The sequence below is a fragment of the Barbus barbus genome (assembly GCF_936440315.1).
Source record: "Barbus barbus genome assembly, chromosome: 1".
In the NCBI taxonomy this organism is placed as follows: Eukaryota; Metazoa; Chordata; class Actinopteri; order Cypriniformes; family Cyprinidae; genus Barbus; species Barbus barbus.
The window spans coordinates 7012766-7036586 of NC_136729.1; the positions used below are offsets into that span (position 1 = coordinate 7012766).

At 39.9% G+C, this 23821-nt stretch overlaps 1 protein-coding gene across 1 annotated transcript in view; it reads left to right on the plus strand.

Moving 5' to 3' along the window:
- Positions 1–8385: 8385 nt before the first annotated feature.
- The window catches only part of LOC306857216 (aryl hydrocarbon receptor nuclear translocator 2-like), a 95091-nt gene continuing 79655 nt past the window's right edge, over positions 8386–23821 (plus strand). Inside the window, exons 1-2 of the mRNA XM_079397038.1 lie at positions 8386–8784; positions 22919–23033. Coding sequence (XP_079253164.1) covers positions 8754–8784; positions 22919–23033 — 146 coding nt within the window. The 5' untranslated portion in view covers positions 8386–8753. The remainder of the gene's footprint in view (positions 8785–22918; positions 23034–23821) is intronic.

Sequence of the window (23821 nt, forward strand, 5' to 3'; positions counted from 1 at the left end):
ACTGTTAAACGTACCAAGAACAACCGGGAGATAAGGAGAACTTTTTGCGTCTTGCCTCGCCAGCATCCAATTGCGGTCTGAGGCTGACGTAACTCCCGCACTCCCCCAAGGCATAGCGCGTAACACAGATAAGAGTCCCATTTACACAAAACACCATAATTAAAGTTCCTACACGCAAAAACACAGAATGACCCTTATAGGCATTTAATACATAACAATTGTCGTTTGGCTCCACAGAAAATAAGTTTTGGGAAGTTCATCACAAAGAATACAGTAAAATTATTATTTCTCTTCCCAACTGGTTACATTCACCCCCCTGAACTTCACAAAACTAGTCTAATACTAGTGACTAATGGACACTGGGGATGTGATCACACTCATTCAAAACTAGTATCTTCATGCAACATATGTGTTACCCAACTTACTGGGAGGGCGACAAAAGAAAGTTGGCCAGACTCTCAAGTGTCTGCCCGCGAAAGAAAAGTGCCATAAACACTACTTCACAGATACTTAAAATGATCACACTCAAACAATACCCCAGATGAATAACACCAAAGGGGAATTTTTTTATCATTACTTAAGAAGCTTTTGACCAGAGAATGCTGAGCGAGGGGCTACGCAGGAGGGTTTTCTGGGTCATAATTTGAATAAGTCTATTAACTGGTTTTACCAATCTGCCAGCCCTCGTCCTTACGGAGTGATCTGTTGCAGAAGGAGGCTGAACGATCTCCTCAGGGACTCTGTCATACGGTACTGACTCTGTCATGTCATGTTCAATTTCATCCACATCTGTATAAGCAGCGTTAGGCTCAGAACTCTGAACAGTTTCCCGATTCTCACTTCCGAGAACTGAACCATCAAGGACATCCTCAAATCCTGCACTAGAACGTAGATCTCTCGTTCCCTCTTCCACTGATGAACTGACTGAACAAGCTGGGGGGTGAACTGGTCCAACAACTTCATTACCAACGTCCTCTGATCCATTAAAAGTAGCATCAATCACAGACTCATCAGTTTCATAATCCGAGTTTGATACATCAGAGATTGGTTCTAAACAGCCTTCCCTGTCTTCAATGGGTAAGAAGTTAGCTCGTAAGAGCAGATTCCTGTGAACCACCTTCTCCTGATTGGTCCGAGTGTTTCTGACACGGTAGGTATGACATCTTGTATCCACAGATACCACAACATGCAATGTTGAGTCCCACCTGTCGGCTAGCTTGCGCCGTCCACGCTCCCCTTTGTTGGCGAGCAGCACAAAATCACCTTCCTCAATGTCTCGTCCTTTGATGCTTTTGTTATAATAGTCAGTTTGCCGTTGTTGACTCGCGGTGTTGTTGGCCTGAGCAACTAACATAGCTTCCTTGAGATTATCTTTCAGTTTCCTCACGTACTGATCATAGTCTGTGACGTTATTATCACGATCCACACTCTGGAACATCAAATCGACGGGCAATCTGGGAATACGACCAAACATGAGGAAAAACGGAGCAAAGCCAGTTGATTCATGAGCAGTACTGTTGTAAGCGAACGTCAGGGTTTGCAGCATTTGCGGCCAGTCCTGTTTGGTTCTCGGGGGTAACGCCCTGATCATATTACCCAAGGTGCGATTAAACCTTTCGACTTGACCGTTGCCCATTGGGTGGTATGCCGTGGTTCGTGACTTCTGTATGCCAGCAATCTGCAACAGTTCCTTGATCAGCCTGCTTTCAAAGTTTGCCCCTTGGTCTGAATGAATTCTTTGTGGAAATCCATAAACACAAAAGAACTTATCCCACAAGTGACGAGCGACTTGAGATGCTGATTGGTTCTTGCACAGAAATGCATTTGCCATTTTTGTAAAGTGGTCTGTTACCACAAGAACGTCTACACTCTTGCCAGAAGAATCCTCGGCAGACCAAAAGTCTATACAGACTAGTTCCAATGGCCTGACAGTTCGAATACTTTCTAAAGGGGCTCTTCCCTCAGGTTCAGGGGTTTTGCTGACCACACAGCGTTGGCAGCGTTTCACATAATCTCGGGTATCGTTCTCCAGCCCAACCCATGAAAATCTCTGTCTAGCTAAAGACAACGTTCTTCCTTGGCCTTGATGGCCTGCCTCGTCATGGATGCCACACAAGACTTCACTGATCAGAGAATCAGGAACTATGAACTGGTAACGTGTAAACTTAGTCACTGGATCTTTGCAGACACGGTATAGTATGCCATCCAACAGCTTCAATCTGTCCCATTGCTTCAACAGTTTCAGTGCCTTGTAAGGTTCCTTGGCTCTTTCTCTCCGAGACGGCCTTTTACCTCGGCACACATAAAGAAGAACTCTCGAGAGCACATGGTCACCTTCTTGCTTCTCTCGAAGCTCATCCAAAGAGTAGACAGGTAAGGGGTTCTGACCAGCAGGAATCATCCGTTGGGTTTCTTGAGTAAGCCAGGAAATTACTCTACCTTCTGCTCCCATTTCCCACTTCGTATGAGCATCGAAGACAGCAGAAACTTGATCAGAAGACAATGAATATTGCTCTAATGGATGTCCAGCATACTGGCTGTTCGCACTGAGCCTAAACGAATCCTGTACCGTTTCTTCATGTAACAGTTCGGACTGTCCCAGCAGGCGATCGTAGGGTTCAGCCACAAGTCTATGGCTCACATGACCAGGGACAAACGGTTGACGGCTCAGTGCATCAGCAACCACATTCTTGGTGCCGGGTATATACTGGATGTCAAATGTGTACGGGGCCAACTTAGCCACCCACCTCTGTTCGCACGCGTCTAGTTTCGGCTTTGTTAAAATATAAGTCAATGGATTATTGTCTGTCCAGACTGTGAAAGAGTGCCCCTTTAGCCAATGGCTAAATTTGTCACAGACAGACCATTTTAATGCAAGAAATTCAAGACGGTGTGCCGGGTAGTTGGACTGAGCTCGAGTAAGCGCCTTACTTGCAAAGGCGATTGGCCGCGCCTTGGACTCCCCTACCGGAACTTGTGATAATACTGCCCCTATTCCATCCAGTGAGGCGTCCGTAGAGAGGATAAATGGACGGGTGAAGTCAGGGTGCGCCAACACTACAGAGTTCAGAAGAGCTGACTTAAGTTGTTCAAAGGACAGGGCACATTCTTTAGTCCAATCTATCGAGCTGAGTTTCCTGAAGACAGCACCACCTCTTGAATAACCTTTTTTTCCTTTGGTTGCTGCAGTCAATGTGAAGAGCGGTTTGGCAATACTGGAACAATTGGGGATGAACCGTTGGTAATACATGACCATACCCAAAAAGGATTTGATCTTCCTAGGGGAAGGTGAAACTCCATCATCCATCATGAGGTCCTTTTCAGTGATGGTGGTAATGGCTGCAATTTTGTCGGGATCTGTTGCAACACCGTGCTCATTCACAACATGGCCGAGAAACCTGACACTCCGTCTAAGGAAATAGCATTTCTTGGGTGCCAACTTCAACCCGTGAGCACTTAATCTCTCGAAGACCATTTCCAACCTTTCCAGGGCCTTTTCTTCACAGGGAGCCATCACTAGGAGATCGTCCAAATAACACAGCAGGGTAAGGAAGTTTTGGTCACCAAATATACTCATCATAAGCCGCATGAAACTCGCCGGGCTGTTGCACAGTCCCTGCGGAAGACGATTGAATTCGTAAAGCCCTAGAGGAGTGGTAAATGCTGTCAGTTTCTTGTCGTCTTCACACATAGGGACGTTGTAGAAGCCAGACGTGAGATCCATTGCGCTGAACAACGTATTCCCTCCCAGAGCAGCGAGACAATCGGCTTGATGAGGAAGAGGGTGTGCGTCCTTTATAGTGCGTGAATTTAACCAACGGTAATCAACACAGACTCTGAGATCTCCACTCTTCTTCCACACGAGAACCAAGGGAGAGGCCCACTCGCTGCTGGATTTGCGAATGATGTCCCGCTCTTCCATCTCTGATAATACCTGGCGTAGTTTCTGAAATTGCCCTGGAGGCACACGCCGATAAGGCAAACGGAAAGGCCGGTTGTCAGAGAGATGGATGTGATGCACAATGTCTTTTGCTCTCCCGCAGTCTAGCTTGTGCTTTGAGAATACATGTTCATACTTCCGAACCAAGCTCAATAGCTGACCTTTCCACTGAGATGACACTTCACAAGAGTCAATGTCCAAGTCGCTCAATCCCATCTTCAGCAGAATGTCACGCAAGTCTGGATCATGTGTTTCGTTATGCACAGCTTGACTCTGGGCTTTTACAGTCTCGAAGGGTCGCTCCACATCCGTTTCCAAATCCTCCAATGCCACACAGGGAGAAACGTTGGCTACCCTGGAATTTTTCTTCAGAGTGATGGGCTTGTCGCATGGGTTCAGCATTCTAACTGGCACCCACCTGTCAGCAGTCATAGAAACCACCACACGTCCTACTATGATATCCTTCTTATGGGTTGGCGACTTGGTAGGTTCAATTAACACCGCACTGCCTTCGGAAATAGGTGATGTAGGAGGCAGCTTGGCCCACACCAGGTGCTCCTGCTTTGGCAGCAACGTGACAGCCTGAACCAGCTTGGCAGTTCCAATGACATCAGGCATCTCATCACCTCTCCATCTATTAAGGCCAGAAAGCATGTTAAGGAACTGCTCAGCTTCTGCCTCTTCTGTCGATTCAGGTCTATTTACAACACGCCAGTACGTAGGGTTCTGCTTAAACTGACTCAAGATAAATTTAAGAACGTTGGTGCCTAGTATCAACTCGTCTCGTTGTCCCGTAACAACCAGCGTAGGTACACTGACTTCATACTCATACACTCTCATCTTCAGCTGGTACATACACTTCGGCACAACCTGAACTCCGCCACATCCAACCAGCATAACATTGGCTTGCATCTCACACGGATCCAGAGTCAATCCTGCGTCAAGTAGACGGGACACTGCAACTTCACTGATAGTGCAGGCCATAGAGCCACTGTCCAACAAGGCTCTTAAAGGAACGGCGTCATTGACTAAAGCATCAGTGTAGAAAAGGCTGTCTGCCCGTGCCAGCTGGGCCACATTCTGAAACAGAACTACATTATCACTTGTCACTGACCTGCACGTCGACTCGTATATGCTTGATGCATCTTCTTGGAGGGTCTGAATTCCTTCACCCGCACTACCCCCTCCCCAGTGCGGGTGTGTCAGTTTCCCTGAATCGGGGCATGGCTGACAGACTCTGCACTCCTTCTAGGACAGGTACTGCGCTGGTGACCAACTTCTAAACAAATCAAACATCTTTTCTCTGACATGCAATGCGACCGTGTTGAATGGGTTCTCTCACCACAGACACGACATCTGGATGGCTGAGACCAAGAGCGTAACTGTGGTCTATCAGGGGCAGCCTGTATATTAGTGCGCTCAAGAACCCTTTCCAGCATGCTGAGCACCCGCTCTAATGTGCCAGTGTCAGTCAAGGCCGTGTTCGGAGGTGCTGTGGTAGTCTCAGGCTTTGTGGTCTGGGTACTGGGAATGCACGCTGCTGCATTCACCGCAGTGTTATCCACAGTAGTCGTTTCTGGATGGCTGACAACGGCAGTCGCTACTTGAAACAAGCGGTCAGGAAGAGAGTGAGAGTGCAGTTTCTTTGTTCTCGACTCCCTTTGATGCTCATCAATGACTTCTTGCACCTCTGCTGATGACCACTTGGTAACAGGCTTGTATCTAAACACATTAGAAAGTCCATCATCAGGGCAATTTCTAATAAACATCATCGCGACTTCCTGCGAGATGTTCTTCATTTGACTACCCTGTTTCTGCAGGTGATTATCAGCAATTTCGGCTGCATTATTAAGACGGACCCAGTAGTCGACAGGGCTTTCTTTGGCATATGGCAGTGTAGAATAGAAGTCTGCCAGTGGAAGACAAGACTCTGGGCTTTCACTAAAATAGCGTAGAAGAATTTTGTAAATAACTTCAGGGGTAACAACCATGTCAGGTGAGGGGTTACTTTTTAGTCCTACTTTGACTATGTTTTTAGCTCTACCCAAAAGGTGGTTCAGAACCTCACTGGAATGCTCTGCTTTAGGACAGTCACACTTTCGTAAGTATACCTCCATTAACTCTATCCATTCATGAACAGAGTGTTTGTCTGTACCATCACCACGGAAAATGGGAGGTTCTCTATTGTCAGATCGTACAATCAGATTAAACCTAGATAGGTCAAGAGAAGTGCTAGCATGCTCACTTTTAACTGTCATGGGGCTGGTCTGATGCCCCAGAGTAGGACTACGAACGGCTAAAAGCCTATCCAAAATACTGTCGCCAATTTGGCTACCCAGCTCTTCAATAAGATCTGTTAACTGCAGCCTAGAATCATCAATGATAGGAGCAGAAGTAAAAGAAGCACCAGAATTAATGTTTTCCCCCTCTTGTGAGTAACGCGGATTAACATTACAAGGTTGATCATTTTCCTTACGTCTCACAACACCATCTGTACTGATTAACCCTCTACCCCTCCCCAGGACTGGTGTAGACATGTTATACATCTTACTGTCTGTACTGATCACTTGTATAAGCGCAATAAATTGATTCAATGTCTTAATGATTCAGGGTCCGATTCAAAAGTCAATGTCTCAGAATGTCAGGAAAAATTGAATGTAATTGAGATGAGAGAAGTGAATTATCTGACACTGGAAGGCAGGACGCGATACTCTGCTTGACACCTGGCAAGTAACTGTGGCCGGCTTGCTGAATCCAGGAAGTTACAGTGAAAATCCCACGTAGATGGTCAAACCCCGGTGATCGGCGGCGGCTGATCGGTTGTATCCTAGGAGGTCACGGCACCAGTTTTATGTAGCAGTTCCAGATCTGCACATAAGAAACTTCACACCAGAGATGGCGGGGACGGTTTCACATCACTTCCATTTATTAATCCTGGAACACATGGGACACTTAATCAGAAAAACCATTCTCCACGCTATCCTCTTTCAGCGTCACACACAAGAACAACCGGGAGATAAGGAGAACTTTTTGCGTCTTGCCTCGCCAGCATCCAATTGCGGTCTCAGGCTGACGATTACAACAATTTTATGTTAACATCGTGCAATACATTAAAACATAAGAAATAAAGAAATTGAAATAAAGTTACTGGTTGTATGTTGTTCTTTTCACATACATTATCAACAATTAATGATGTATAAGATTAATGGTCGCATGAACCAGCAAACAAACATTCCCCAAAATATCATGCACATTCACAACGACACTATAGAGATATGAATTAGGTGTACAATCCAAATGTGAAGCAATAGAATATTTTTCAGAATAAGGGGAAAGAGAAAAATAATAAAACATTCAAAACCAGTTCACATACATTATCATTCAAATCACTTTTCACTGTTTGAATTAAAGAACTGAACATACCTGGAACACATGGGACACTTAATCAGAAAAACCATTCTCCACGCTATCCTCTTTCAGCGTCACACACTGCACAAACCATCGATTGATTATCTCCACGTGCGTCAGATACAATTCACGTAAAACTCACATAAATCTCATAATATACAAATATACATACTCAAAATCGATTCAGAACACATTCAGTTTAGAATTAGATTAACTTTAGTCAAATGAACACTGTTAAACGTACCAAGAACAACCGGGAGATAAGGAGAACTTTTTGCGTCTTGCCTCGCCAGCATCCAATTGCGGTCTGAGGCTGACGTAACTCCCGCACTCCCCCAAGGCATAGCGCGTAACACAGATAAGAGTCCCATTTACACAAAACACCATAATTAAAGTTCCTACACGCAAAAACACAGAATGACCCTTATAGGCATTTAATACATAACAATTGTCGTTTGGCTCCACAGAAAATAAGTTTTGGGAAGTTCATCACAAAGAATACAGTAAAATTATTATTTCTCTTCCCAACTGGTTACATGTGCACTATGGACACTTTACACTATGGACACTTTACACTATGGACACTTTACACACACTGCTGCGTGTACACAATCCCGCAAAAGACTCTATATGTATGTTTACATACTCATGCACTACAAATCATCCCGCACTGTTCCCCAACCAGCTGCTGACTCAAATGTCTCTCTTTGCACATGTACAGTATTTGTGAAGCATTCGTATAGTTTGTATTTTTTATCCTCTATTTTTTTAGTTTGTATAGGGTAAACATTTATGTGAAGCATTCATATAGTTTGTATTTTTTTATCCTTTATTCTTTTAGTTTGTATAGGGTAAATACTTATATATAGTATGCTTATAGTTAAATCTGTCAGTAGGTTAGTTGTGTATAGGTTTATAGTGTTTTTTACTTCACTGTTGTATGTCTGTATTTATGTAGCACCGTGGTCCTGCGAGGCACGACATTTCGTTCCACTGTATGTCCCCACATGTAGCGGAATGACAATAAAGCTCAACCTGATTTGACTTGACTTGATCTCAGTACAAACAGTGATGTCTGTGCTCATGACCATATCAAAGCAACAACGCCAGAGTGGCTTCTAGCCCGGTTTGAAGTTCTTGGAGGGCAGAAACTGCTGCGTGGGTCATGCATTCATTAATTCAGCGAAGTCTCGCGGTGTTCACGCAACCTCTCAGACATCTTGCGTTTGTCAGACCGCTACATGCAGGAGCAGAAACGCAGCAAAATCCCATCCAGCATCGCTCGATCGCATGACATCTTCACGTGCGGGGCTGAACTGAGTTTGCGCGTTCGAGACACTCGGAGAGGATCGCGTGTAGCGTTTATTTCCATTGTGCGTCATTTCTGCGTTTCCACCAAGGCAATATGGCAACACCCGCCGCTGTAAACCCATCGGGTGAGTAGCGATTTTACCCCTGTGCTTTTAAAAACAACGTGTGTTTGTGGTGTTTCAACGGAAACCGAACGTCGGCTTTTTACGCAATGTTGTGTTTTCGCTCTAACAAAAGAAACCGCGACGCTTTAAACGCAAGCGAGCACCCCCTCCCCCCTACGCGAGTAACAACAGAGACATTTAGAATTTTAAACGCTACAATGTATCATCACGTAACGTTTGTTCTTTTATAGAAAGTCGTGCGAGTGTATTGTGATGTATCACATTTGGCTTTATTCTGTCGCGGCTTGTTGCTAATGCAAATTAGATCCTGAATACATTTGCCACCAGCTAGTACGTGCTTTGATTTCCTTGATACGCGACTGCTGGATCTGATACGTTGTTTATGGGTCTGTAATTGTCAAGTGAGGTAATTTTGGCAAGAGATGGAGCGAACAACACACTCAACCGCTTTACTTCCTCTGCCTGTTGATTCATTGCGAAATAGACGGGGAAGTTTATTGTCGTACAAATGAGTTTTGTAAATGTAACGCTGATTTTGATGCTTCTGTGACAACAGACCGACAAATAACGATCATTATTTACTAATAAGTAGCATGAATGAGACAAAACGGTAAAGTTGACAGTGCGAGATGTAAACATGAGCACAGAGAGTTGGTGAAAGACTGTCATGAGCTCATGCAGAGAACTTTTTAATGCAAGTTTACACGAATGCGTTTAATGGAGTTAAATCTGTCACTACAACAAATTCCTTGTATGTGTAAACATACTTGGCCAATAAAGCTCATTCTCATTCATTCTCATTTAGTTTAGTCAGCGAATAGAGAAAGGCCATTGTTCCTGCTTTAGGTTTTAATGCCGCTGTCCTGCCTCCAGAGTCACGATGCTGTGGGCATCTGTGGTCTATTTTAGATATTACAGAATTGTCTCATGTTTTTACCAGCTCAGAACAGCAGCCGAAAAGCGTTATGAGAAATGAATGTAAATAATATTTAAAATAGCAGAGATGCACCGATATAGAAATGTTGGAAAGTCATGCTTCAAGTGGATTCAGGCAACTCTGTAAAGCCCAAAATATGAAATTAGATTTTAAATTTTTCTAACTTTTTAAAAAGGGAACCGTTTATTTAATGCACAGTTTATTTAAAAACTTTAAATAATAAAATGTTTATTTAATGCAGCTGCTAGACCTCTTTCTGGTACCCGCAAGTATGAGCCAGAAACCCCTATTTTATCGGCATTGCACTGGCTACCTATCAAATATAGAATTGATTTAAAAATGTCTTCTATTTGTGCATAAAGCCCACACCAATTTGACCCCTCAGTACCTGACAGACTTGCTTCATCCATACACCCCATCTAGAACATTGAGATCTCTACTCATCGTGCATAGGTGTAGACTTAAAAAAACGAGGTGATCGCGCTTTTGCGACTGCAGGTCCGAAACTCTGGAATAGTCTACCTCTTCATATCAGACTAGCCCCCTCTATTTCTGCTTTCAAGTCTGCTCTAAAGACATATCTCTTCTCTCTAGCTTTCAGTACCCCTTGATTATTGGTTGAATTGTTGTTTTGTTAGTGCTGCATTTTAAATTTGATAGTCTTGTTCTATCCATCTTATTTTTGTGTTTTTATTCTACTCCGTACAGCACTTTGGTCAACCTTGGTTGTTTTTAAATGTGCTTTACAAATAAATACTGTAATGTATTTAATGCTGAAAAAGTATGAACCATATCAGATGACAGAAAGCATGTAGAAGATTATGTGCAACAGGTTTTTGGAAAAGTTTTGATCGTGTTGATAATTTAGAGGCCTTAGAAATTCACGCATCAGCTATTTTTACATACAGTAAAGCACAATATTATCTGCTTCTAGAAATGTCCTGGTAAAACTGATACTCTGTTTAAAAAAAATCATCTGATGCATTTCAATAAAACAAACTTGTTTAGTGATTGTTCACTGGAAACATGTCAGAGAAGCCTACTGCTGCTCAGTTTATTTAGTCACTTGCTAAAGTAAATTACACTCCATGACTTCATTGCTTCCACGAACACTCTTTCCCCCCAGCAGGCAATTCCTTCCCCACCACCTCATTGTAAATGCAAATGAGTCGAAATGAATAAAGAATGTGAGCGTTACTAGCTCCTGGTTGACATGCCGAGCTGCTAAGCACGCTTTAAAATGCACAAAAGCATTCTGGGATGGAGTCACGTGACTGTAGTTGAACTGAAGGACACTGTGTTTTAAAGTCAGCTAGCTTTTATTTCACTTGCTCAACAAATCTGTAGGCCATCTGTACTTTTACCGTTATGCCCACAATGCTTAACAAAAGGCCCCGGCAGCAGCACGGCCACGATAAGAACGTGTTTCGTACAAATAGCAGTAGACATTTGTGAATAGGGATTACAGGCACAGTTGATTAGCCACAGTTCGGACTGTTTGCCGACCTCTTGTGTTTGTGAAGGAAGCCTTTCTGTTGAAAGCAGTGACGGATAACACGACTGACCAGAAGTGTAGCATTGCTAAGAAGGAATTATGTGCATATGGTGTGCTGCGTGAGCTAGCAAATGCTAAAGAATTTACTTTTTCTCTTTTTCATTTCTTCCTTGCTGGATTTGGGCTTTGAGATTGATATATGATGATATATACTTGATGTATAAGTGTGTGAAATATGCTATACTGTTTATACCGTATTCAGCTGATATTTTACAGATGTGTGTGTATTGACTGTTTATCATTTTAAAGTCAGAACTACCTGTTTTATAATGTTTTGAGTCTTATGTTTTTGGGTGTCTCATCATGTGAAGCTATTCATTTGTTATATATAATCTGCTGTTTTTGTAAAATGCACATCAGTGTTGTTAAAACTAAATTTTTGGTAAGTGAAATAAAATTTAATTGTTAGATGAAAAACTTAAATGGAAAGTAGAAATGTTGCACGGGCAAGTTAAAGTACTAAAATGACTAAAACTAAAATTAAAACCAAAAAGTAAAAATAATAATGGAAAATGAAAAAAATGAAAATTCTGAAAACCAAACATTTGCTGGTAGCCATTGAGACATTTGGACGAAAAAAAACAAAACAATTTAAATCAATGGCTACCCGCAACTGTTTGGTTACCAACATTCTTCTCTTCCAAAAAAAATCTTCTATTGTGTTCAGCATAAGAAAGAAACTCATACAGGTTTGGGACAATTTGTGGGTGAGTAAATGATGACCAGTGTTGGGTAAGTTACTTTCAAAAAGTAATTAATTACAGTTACTAATTACTTATATCAATATTGTATTTAAATTACTTTACTAATTACTCTATCTGAAAAGTAACTTAGTTACTCAATAAGTAACTTAATTATTCAAATCGCTAATTAGGCTACATCTTAAAATCCATATAAACCTTAATAGAAATTAAACTCTATATTCTTTCAATTCGAGTCAAACATAGAATAGTTTAGCCTTTTAGCTTTAAAACAACTGTAATACTTAAACATTTTTATGAAAAACATGTAACCACCTTTGGTTAACAAATAGAAATACTCTGCAAAATATCTGAATAACAAAAAGGCTTAAAAGTTAAACAATACATTTCAGTTTGGCAAGATGTTCAGGAAAACCCCAACTAGTAAAATCTGTACAGGTTTATGTCAAAATAACACGTTAACTAAAGAATAAATTACAGAAATGATCTTCTCTGCTGAATAATGTCAGATCGCGCTGTTCTTATGAGGTAAATTTCTCATAGCAGGTCTTCTTTCAAAAATGATGAATATTAGATGATTTTTTTTTTTTTCTTAATATTTTACTTTTTTTTTTGTATCTAGGTGAGGCCATATGCGCGCAGGTGACTGCATATAATGAGCTCAGACACGGGAAAGACTGTACCTTGCTTTAGTTTCATACGGATTGCATAATCAGAAACATTAGTTTTTAATTTGAATTCGTTCAAGTGTCAAGTAGACACTTCAAGATTTTTAGATTCTATTGATTTTAGTCTTATATGTATCTGAGTCAGAGCTGGCGCCAGGGCACCTCCATCAGAGGGGCATTTGAATTTCTGGGGGGGGGGCACAAATCACGTTTTGTGTGTGTGTGTGTGGCGGGTGGTGGTGGTGGGGGGGGTTCGGGGTGGGATGGGAAGCGTGCAATCTGTGATTGCGTGCAGTTTCTGACACTCGCTAAAGCGTGCAATCGCTTTCTTATGTGCGCTGTTTTACCGGTTTCACTTTCGCTTTCGAAACGATCACGTTCAGCAAGAAGGGGAGAGGATGGAAAGTGGGGGGCACCGTAACTCTGCCCGCGAATGCCCACTCTTGGTGCCGGCCCTGATTTGAGTATTTAAGGTTTCTCTGTGAATCAGGAAAATCTGAAAGTGAACGCACCCGCACGCGGAGGGTTAAAGCCGCTGCATTCAATATCTTTAGACGGTAAATTTAGATTTCAAATTCAATATTGCTTTTAGAACTGTTGAAATTATTTACTGTATGTAACGCAAGTACTTTATAAGTAACTGTAATTAAATTACCTAAAAATGAACAGTAATCCCTTACTTTACTTTTTCAGTGGATAAGTAATTTAATTACAGAAACGCGTTACTTAGTAACGCTTTACACCCAACACTGATGATGACAGAATTTTTATATTTGTGTGCACTATACCTTTGAATCAAAATTTTTAGTAAATGGTATATAAAGAATACTAAAATCACAATGATGCACATGGTTCATAACATTGCAGTTTGTCTTAGCGAATCGCGATGCTTATTTTGTTTTCTGAAGGGATTTAGGACCTTATAAAAAGACACACATTTATATCAGTGGAGTTAAATCAAGTTAAAGTTGAGCTTTATTGTCATTCTGCTACATGTGTGGACATATAGTGGAACGAAATGTCGTGTCTCGCAGGACCACGGTGATACATACTAGTTAAACATAAGATAAACATACAACAATGCAAGTATAAGAGAAAAAACAAACAAACAGTAGAGCTTCTGACTATAGACAAAAATAGACCATCTGACTATACATACACTCACCTAAAGGATTATTAGGAACACCATACTAATACTGTGTTTGACCCCCTTTTGCCTTCAGAACTGCCTTAATTCTACGTGGCATTGATTCAACAAGGTGCTGAAAGCATTCTTTAGAAATGTTGGCCCATATTGATAGGATAGCATCTTGCAGTTGATGGAGATTTGTGGGATGCACATCCAGGGCACGAAGCTCCCGTTCCACCACATCCCAAAGATGCTCTATTGGGTTGAGATCTGGTGACTGTGGGGGCCATTTTAGTACAGTGAACTCATTGTCATGTTCAAGAAACCAATTTGAAATGATTCGAGCTTTGTGACATGGTGCATTCTCCTGCTGGAAGTAGCCATCAGAGGATGGGTACATGGTGGTCATAAAGGGATGGACATGGTCAGAAACAATGCTCAGGTAGGCCGTGGCATTTAAACTATGCCCAATTGGCACTAAGGGGCCTAAAGTGTGCCAAGAAAACATCCCCCACACCATTACACCACCACCACCAGCCTGCACAGTGGTAACAAGGCATGATGGATCCATGTTCTCATTCTGTTTACGCCAAATTCTGACTCTACCATCTGAATGTCTCAACAGAAATCGAGACTCATCAGACCAGGCAACAGTCTTCAACCGTCCAATTTTGGTGAGCTCGTGCAAATTGTAGCCTCTTTTTCCTATTTGTAGTGGAGATGAGTGGTACCCGGTGGGGTCTTCTGCTGTTGTAGCCCATCCGCCTCAAGGTTGTGCGTGTTGTGGCTTCACAAATGCTTTGCTGCATACCTCGGTTGTAACGAGTGGTTATTTCAGTCAAAGTTGCTCGTCTATCAGCTTGAATCAGTCGGCCCATTCTCCTCTGACCTCTAGCATCAACAAGGCATTTTCGCTCACAGGACTGCCGCATACTGGATGTTTTTCCCTTTTCACACCATTCTTTGTAAACCCTAGAAATGGTTGTGCGTGAAAATCCCAGTAACTGAGCAGATTGTGAAATACTCAGACCGGCCCATCTGGCACCAACAACCATGCCACGCTCAAAATTGCTTAAATCACCTTTCTTTCCCATTCTGACATTCAGTTTGGAGTTCAGGAGATTGTCTTGACCAGGACCACACCCCTAAATGCATTGAAGCAACTGCCATGTGATTGGTTGATTAGATAATTGCATTAATGAGAAATTGAGCAGGTGTTCCTAATAATCCTTTAGGTGAGTGTATACTATAAATACTATAACTACTATACCTAGTTGCCTAGACATACCCAAACTGATACTGTACAAGAACTTTACATAAATACTGTGCATGAAATTATGCAAAAGAGATATTTGTACATGAAATTGTGAGAAAAATAAGAATAAAAAATTATATATATAAATGGGTTGCTTTATCTATGTACATACCCCTCTGCAATAATAAAGCAACATGTCATTTCGCTGAACTTTTACTTGCATCTTTATATGCAATGCGTTTGCCATCAAGTCCAAGTTTTTAATCACCAAATAGACATTGTTGACAAGTTGTTTGTTGTTTTGCCAAATTAGAAAGTTGCATTCAGAACGAATCATTTTTGCAGGTTAGTTTCAGTAACAAACAGAAGTTTTGGGTTCTGAAAGTTGCAATATGTTTTCATAGCTTGTTGAACACTTCGATAATCAATTTTCATAATATGGCCCATTTAATTCTGATGTGCATGCTGAGTCCATCCTTGCATGAAACATTTGCAAGTGATTGGACTTCTGTCTAGAAATACAGCATTGTGTTCATTCGTCAGTTTCTGTAAGCGCTTGAAATGAGAATAAAGCTAAAAAAGTCACTGAGGACAATTACACATGCATTACTGAAGCATGCTTTCGATTTTTCTGTTGACCATGATGCCTGAAATATCCATAACGTTTGGCAGTGTGAACTTTCTTTGGCTGCGTAACAATAGACAGAAGAGAAGAGTCATTGTTCACATGTGCGTGCTATCGAGGAAGGATGTTAATTCAGTAGTTTCTTCCTTTAAAGTTGTAGGGTTTTGAACCGTTCCTGCTCGGAAGCACTCAATTGAGAAACTCTTTTCTGCATGGAAATGTGCCAAGTGTCGCTTCGACCTCATCGGCACCCAGAGATTATACTGCTTCAGTTGCACTGAATTGCTCCTTTCACTCTCTTTTAAGTGCTGCTGGAGAATATAGGAACTAAATGCTTTACTTCTGAACGGGTTATTTTCCATTCTTCGTTTTTGGTCATCCTTGTATTTGGACTGGCATGATTCCATCTTATTCTCTCACAGCTTCTGGTTTTACAATGCTTTACCAATTATATAAAAAGGGTTGGTAGCCCATTCTGAAGTTGCTAGTCAGTTTCTCAATTACATTTCTATGGTTTGCTCAGATTAAAATAATACACAAGGCTGCAAACTCAGCAAAATGTACTGCTTTGAAATTTGTTTTGTATGTAATTTGTAATGATTAGTTTATTTTTTCATGGAATGGTGCAAGAGAGAAATCTCAAATGTTACAAAAAATTACCTTGTCAAAACTCCTCAAAGAGTTGGTTTTTCTCTCATTTCATGAGGTGTTTGTTGTAAGTCCATGTAAATGTCAGCCCTGAAAATGTGTTTTCATGGCCGGTCATGTACTTGACTATCAGTTCACTCAGAGACTGACAACTTTCAAGGTCTGCAGAGAAAAGCTTTTGATTTACTAATAATTTTATATAGCAAAAATTGAGAAGTAAGATGAAAGATGAGTTGTTATTGGGTGATATTTGTCCATTTTGAGATTATCATCAGTGGCCAATGACCATGCTGGTTTGATGAATTAACAAACTAGCATTGGCTGTCTTTATTCTTAGTTTCAAAGTCCAGGGGGCTGTTTCATAAAACAAGTTTGCCAAATAAGTCTGACTTATTGTCATTTGATTTGATTCAAAATAAATCAGACTAACTGAAATAAGCCTGGCTTATTTGATAAACTTGTTTTATGAAATAGTTTGTGTTCATATTTAGTTTGTGAACGTTTAGTTGGTAATATTGCCACTTTTAGTGTGTACGTGTGCAATAATTTGGTTGTACAGGTGCATCTCAATAAATTAGAATGTTGTGGGAAAGTTTTTTATTTCAGTAATTCAACTCAAATTGTGAAACTTGTGTATTAAATAAATTCAATGCACACAGACTGAAGTAGTTTACGTCTTTGGTTCTTTTAATTGTGATGATTTAGGCTCACATTTAACAAAAACCCACCAATTCACGATCTCAACAAATTAGAATACTTCATAAGACCAATAAAAAAAAAAAAAAACATTTTTAGTGAATTGTTGGCCTTCTGGAAAGTATGTTCATTTACTGTATATGTACTCAATACTTGGTAGGGGCTGCTTTTGCTTTAATTACTGCCTCAATTCGGCGTGGCATGGAGGTGATCAGTTTGTGGCACTGCTCAGGTGGAATGGAAGCCCAGGTTGCTGAAGACCCGGCCTTCAGGTCATCTGCATTGTTGGGTCTGGTGTCGCTCATCTTCCTCTTGACAATACTCCATAGATTCTCTATGGGGTTCAGGTCAGGCGAGTTTGCTGGCCAATCAAGCACAGTAACACCATGGTCATTGAACCAGCTTTTGGTACCTTTGGCAGTGTGGGCAGGTGCCAAGTCCTGCTGGAAATCAGCATCTCCATAAAGCTTGTCAGCAGAAGGAAGCATGAAGTGCTCTAAAATTTCTTGGTAGATGGCTGCGTTGACTGTGGACTTCAGAAAACACAGTGGACCAACACCAGCAGATGACATGGCAGCCCAAATCATCACTGACTGTGGAAACTTCACACTGGACTTCAAGCAACATGGATTCTGTGCCTCTCCACTCTTCCTCCAGACTCTGGGACCATGATTTCCAAATGAAATGCAAAATTTACTTTCATCTGAAAAGAGGACTTTGGACCACTGAGCAACAGTCCAGTTCTTTTTCTCCACAGCCCAGGTAAGATGCTTCTGACGTTGTCTCTGTTTCAGAAGTGGCTTGATAGCCCTTTTCCTGAAGACGTCTGAGCGTGGTGACTCTTGATGCACTGACTCCAGCTTCAGTCCACTCCTTGTGAAGCTCTCCCAAGTATTTGAATCCGCTTTGCTTGACAGTATTCTCAAGCTTGCAGTCATCCCTGTTGCTTGTTGCTTTTCCTACCCAAATTCTTCCTTCCAGTCAACTTTGCATTTAATATGCTTTGATGCAGCACTCTATAAACAGCCACACCTTTCAGTAATGACCCTCTGTGACTTACCCTCTTTGTGGACGGCGTCAATGTTCGTCTTCTGGATCATTGCCAAGTCAGCAGTCTTCCCCATTATTGTGGTTTCAAAGAACAAGAGATAACCAGAATTTATACTGTAGGGATGGTCATTAATTGAAACTCAAATGTAAATATTCTAATATTTTGAGATACTGATTTTTGACTTTCATCAGCTGTAAGCTCTAATCATCAAAATTAAAACAAAAAAAACTTTTGAAATGTTTTTACTTTACATGTAATGAATCTAAAATATGAGTTTCACTTTTTGAAATGCGTTACAAGAAAAAAATAACTTTATGACATTCTAATTGATTGAGATTAGATTAGATTAGATTCAACTGTATTGTCATTACACATGTAAGGTACAAGGCAACGAAATGCAGTTAGCATCTAACCAGAAGTGCAATAAGCAGAGGTACAGGATATACAGATATACAATATGTTACATATGTACAGAAATATACAGATAAGGCAGTACTATGGACATAGCTTACTAATTTTTAAATACTATCAGTATGACATACAGATGGGTGATATGAACATACTATACAGATGGATTATGCAGTAAATGTATGTACACTATGAGCAAAAACTATGAACAATTACAAATGGATATGACTAAGCTATACATTAAGATAAATAAACACTAGTGCAATGAACACTGAAAGTGCATAGAAAATAAAAGTATCCAGTACATAGTACTCAGTGTGTAGATGGATTTTTATTTATTTATTTATTTTTTAACCTGATTTAGTGATGGGGAGGGGTGAAGAGTTTGTAGTGGTGTGTGAGGGGGTATCATCGGGCAGGGTTCAGTAGGGAGACAGCTGTGGGGAAAAAGCTGTTCCTGAGTCTGCTGGTCTTTGTTCAGAGGCTCCTGAAGCGCCTCCCAGAGGGCAGTAAGTTAAACAGTCTATGGTCAGGGTGAGAGGAGTCCTTAAGAATGCCGCAAGCTCGACGTAAACAGCTTTTTCTCTGGACGTCCTCAATGGCTGGAAGTGGTGTCCCTGTGATGCGTTGTGGTGTCCCTCTGCAGTGCCTTACGGTCAGCAGCTGAGCAGTTCTCATACCAGACTGTGATATAGTTGGTCAGGATGCTTTCAATCACACACCGGTAGAAGTTCACCAGGATGGCTGGAGACAAGTGGTTCTTCTTCAGTGTCCTATGGAAGAAGAGGCGTTGGTGAGCCTTCTTGACTAGGCTGGATGTGTTGGTGGTCCAGGTCAGGTCCTCCGAGATGTGGGCTCCCAGGAACTTGAAGCTGGAGACACGTTCAACAACCATCCCGTTAATGTGGATGGGGTCATGCGTGCCACTTTTCTTCTTCCTGAAGTCCACAATAAGTTATTTTGTCTTGCTGGTGTTGAGGAGCAGGCTATTGTCAGCGCACCATGCAGCCAGGTGCTGTACCTCCTCCCTGTAGGCAGTCTCATCGTTGTGTCTGATGTGGCCAATCACTGTGGTGTCATCAGCAAACTTGATGATGGAGTTGGATCCATGCACAGGCCTGCAGTCATGGGTGTAGAGGGAGTAGAGAAATGGGCTCAGCACACAGCCCTGTGGTACGTCGGTATTGAGTGTGATGGTGGTGGAGCAGGTGTGGCCTGACCTAACATGCTGAGGTCTGTTGGTCAGAAAGTCCATAATCCAGCTGCAGAGGGATGTGTTAACACCCAAGTCTCCAAGTTTAGTGGTCAGCTTGGAGGGAATGACTGTGTTGAATACTGAGCTGAAATCAACAAACAACATCCGTACATATGTGTTGTTGTTATCCAAGTGTGTGAGTACCGAGTGCAGTACTGTGCATACTGCATCCTCAGTGCTCCTATTGCTTCGCTTTTTCTTGATTCTTTGATGGATAAAAAGTTCAAAAGAACAGCATCTATTTGAAATGGAAATCTATTGTAATAGTATAAATGTCTTTGCTGTCACTTTTGATCAATTATAAGTATCTTTGCTTAATAAAAGAATACATTTATTTTAAAAGGAATAGTTTTACTGACCCAAACTTTCAAACAGTAATCTGTATGCATTAATTCAAGAACCCTACTCTAATGCATCAGCCATTGAAACGCCAAAATCGACTGAGCCTCTGCCGCATAGCATACCCACAATGCTGTGCTGAATCTCAAGTCCTGATAATCCAGATCTGAATCATATCTCAAAATAAATCAATTTATCTAAGTTTATCCATCACAGCACAGATCTGTAAAGTTGGGTCGCGGTCCAAAACGGCTCAGTGGTGCTCTGGGAAGGTTTTCTTTACGCTTTAAAGAATTTGCTCATTTGGCCCGTTTCTGTCTCAATGGAGTTTGCTTCTCACACAAAACACGAAATGAGACATGCTGTCCACATTTATAAAGAGCTCAGACATTACACATGATCCTAAGGGACGGGGCCCATTACCGAGTGCCGTGTGGATGTTTTGTTTTCGAGCAGATCTGAATGAAAATGCCTCTACTCATTAGAATGATTCGGAGGAGAGAAGAGCGAGAGGAGTCGTGATTTAAAATGAGAGACAGCAGTGTCCTATCTGTCTTCCAGCCTTCATGTCCCCGAGACAGATTAATGAGTTTGACCTGAGGGGTTTCTGACAAAGAACGGCATCGGATGAGGGAGCTTTAGAAAGATCTGCAAAGCAGTGAGGTGTCTGAAAAGGAGATATTTTGAAGAATGTTCGCACAGCTTTTTCCATGCGGTGAAAGCATACAATGACCAGCACTAAAAAAAACAACATTTGAACCCTGTACAGCCTGTCTTATGAAATAGTATTCCAAACAAATTTTCTTTTAATTGGATATATATATATATATATATATATATATATATATATATATATATATATATATATATATATATATATATATATATATATATATATATATATATATATATATATATATTTAAAAAAATATCCAATTAAATGCTTTATATATATATATATATATATATATATATATATATATATATATATATATATATATATATATATATATATATATATATATATATATATATAATTTTTTTTTTTTTTTTTTGTAAATAACAGTTTTTTTTTTATATTTAGACAGATTGAACAAATCTCCCATCTAAATGAACAAATCTTTTTGATTATAAGAATATGGAGGAAAAAACTGACTTTTTTTTTTTTTTAGTCTCAAGTTGAGCAAAAATATGCAATTTGGTGCAGATGCTGATATTTATATGGCCAAAAAGTTAGATGAAATTCAGATAGCTTGTTATGGAAAACAATGAGATCTGTATAATAGACTATTATATATAGGCTAATGTCACTCTATATCTCCCAACAATATGTTATTTAAATGCTTTGTAGTTTAACATGTAATGCAGTGCAATACAATGATGACTGCTAAATGAACAAATAAACATTTCTCAAAAACCTGATGATCATTTTCTAAAATATGTATGATAATCAAGTAAACCTATGTTGCTTCAGTCCAGTAAGTGTTTATTTTGAAATATTACTAACCATTTAAATGTTACTATTGCGTTTACTTTATAAAACCAGTAAATATTCTACAGCAAAAAAAGATGTGAACCACAAAATAATATAAAAAAACACAAATAAAACTAAAAAAACTAAAACTAATAAATTTAAATTAATTAAAAAAATACAAACAAAATGACTAAAACTTTAACTTAAAGTAGAAACAGAAAATATACGCTATATATATATATACATGCATGCATGCATGCATGCATACATACATACATACATACATACATACATACATACATACATGTACACATCTTGTACCTTCACATGCACTGAGGTGTAAGTTTGTAAACTTCATAAATGAATAATGAAACTCAGCAAAAGGGTCTGTTCAGCTCCAGAGTACAGGAGAAGTGGAAGGCAGACTTTATCAAATATTAATATAATTCTGCAATCATCAGGCTGAAAATGTCAGAAATTGGCGATATTAGTCTGTGTGTGTGTGTGTGTGTGTCACACAAACTGATACTGTTTAATTAGTGCAATGGACTTTGATGCATTTTGCCTTGCTTTGTGACCAGCATCACACAAATACATAGTTTTTTATTTTATATTTGTGTGTAAACTACTGTTCAAACGTTTGTGGTCAGTAAGATGTTTTTAAAAAGAAATTAATACTTTTATTCTGCAAGTATGCATTGAATTAATTCTCTTTATAATGATCTAAAATATTTCTATTTCAAATAAATTTGGTACTTTTTGAACTTTTTATTCATCGGAAAACATTCTGAAAAATAAAATGCATCACTGTTTCCACAAAAATATTAAACAGCACAGCTGTTTTCAACATTAATAATAATGAGAATTGTTTCTTGGGCAGTAAATCAGCATATTATACTGATTTCTGAAGGGTTATGTGACACTGAAGACTGGAGTATTGATGCTGAAAATTCAGCTTTGATCACAGAAATATATTACATTTTTTAATATGTTCACATAGACAGCAGTCATTTTAAATGCCAATAATATTTCATAATATTACTGTTTGTACTGTGTTTTTGATGAAATAAATGCAGCTTTGGTGAGCAGAAGAGACTTCTTTCACATAAAAAAAATCGTACTGACCCCAAACGTTTGAATACTGTGAAATTTGATGTGCATGTTATTGCTCTGATTATATTTCATCAGCTTTGATGGAGAATTTACAATGCGAATACATGTTTGACAAAGAGTAGATGATATGTTCACGGTTTATTCAAAATGTGTTAATTCTTGCTGTTTTATTTGTGGGCTAAAAGTCATCTAGCATGTAGATCATCATTTATACACCAGCTGTATGTGTGTGAAGTCAGTGTTTCTGTGGCTGATGGTGAAGATGTTTTCTGTTTCTCAGAAATGGGCACGGATCTGCCGGGGCCGGTGGCCATGCCGGGCACTGTGGTGGGCGCGAGTCAGGTCAGGATGGCGGGCGCCATGCCGGGGCGAGGAGGCAAGCGGAGATCAGCGGGGTGAGTTATTATGCTGAACAGTGTATTATTTTCATAATTGTAGATGCTCTTTTTAATATGACACTTAACAGTTCAATATAGTGTCTTGCAAATGACAAAATATAAATAGAAAAGTCAGAATTACCAATTTTCAGCTGTATTGTTTATCTGTTCAAGGGGAATTGGGTACAGTTGCATGGGTTTCTTTAATAGCCCATTAATCAAAGAATTCAGAAATTGCCCCCAAAAAATAAAAAAAATATAAAAAGTATGTCGAAAAAATCAAATGTGAAAAATATCCCATCATCAGAATATAATGTGTAAGACTGATAGATAAATAATTAATGCATCAACAGCCATATATTATTATTATTTGAATGAATACATTGAGATTATTGTTATTAATGAAGCTATATGCATACATATTTTGTTCTATTCTGTGTTTATATTTTCTTTCTACATAATTTCTTATTGCATCAGATGTGTGTTTTACACATGTTTGTTAGTCTATTGAAGGTTATGTGAAGCATACAGCAGGAAACATCAAGAATCAGGAGTGTTTGCAGTTGAACGCAGCTTTAATGAGCTCATGAAATATGGCCGTCTCTCAGAGCCCATTATGAAGGAGAGCTCATTTGTTTTCATTGTCTCTTATGTAACACTTTATTATTTGTTTTGCCATTGAAAAGGTGTTCGGTGTTAATGAAAGGAAATAAGAACATTTCATTTATTGATTATCTTCCTCATGGATCTCCAGTACTGACATAACTGATCTGTGTTTAGTTTGATTGGCTTTTCTATTTACAGTG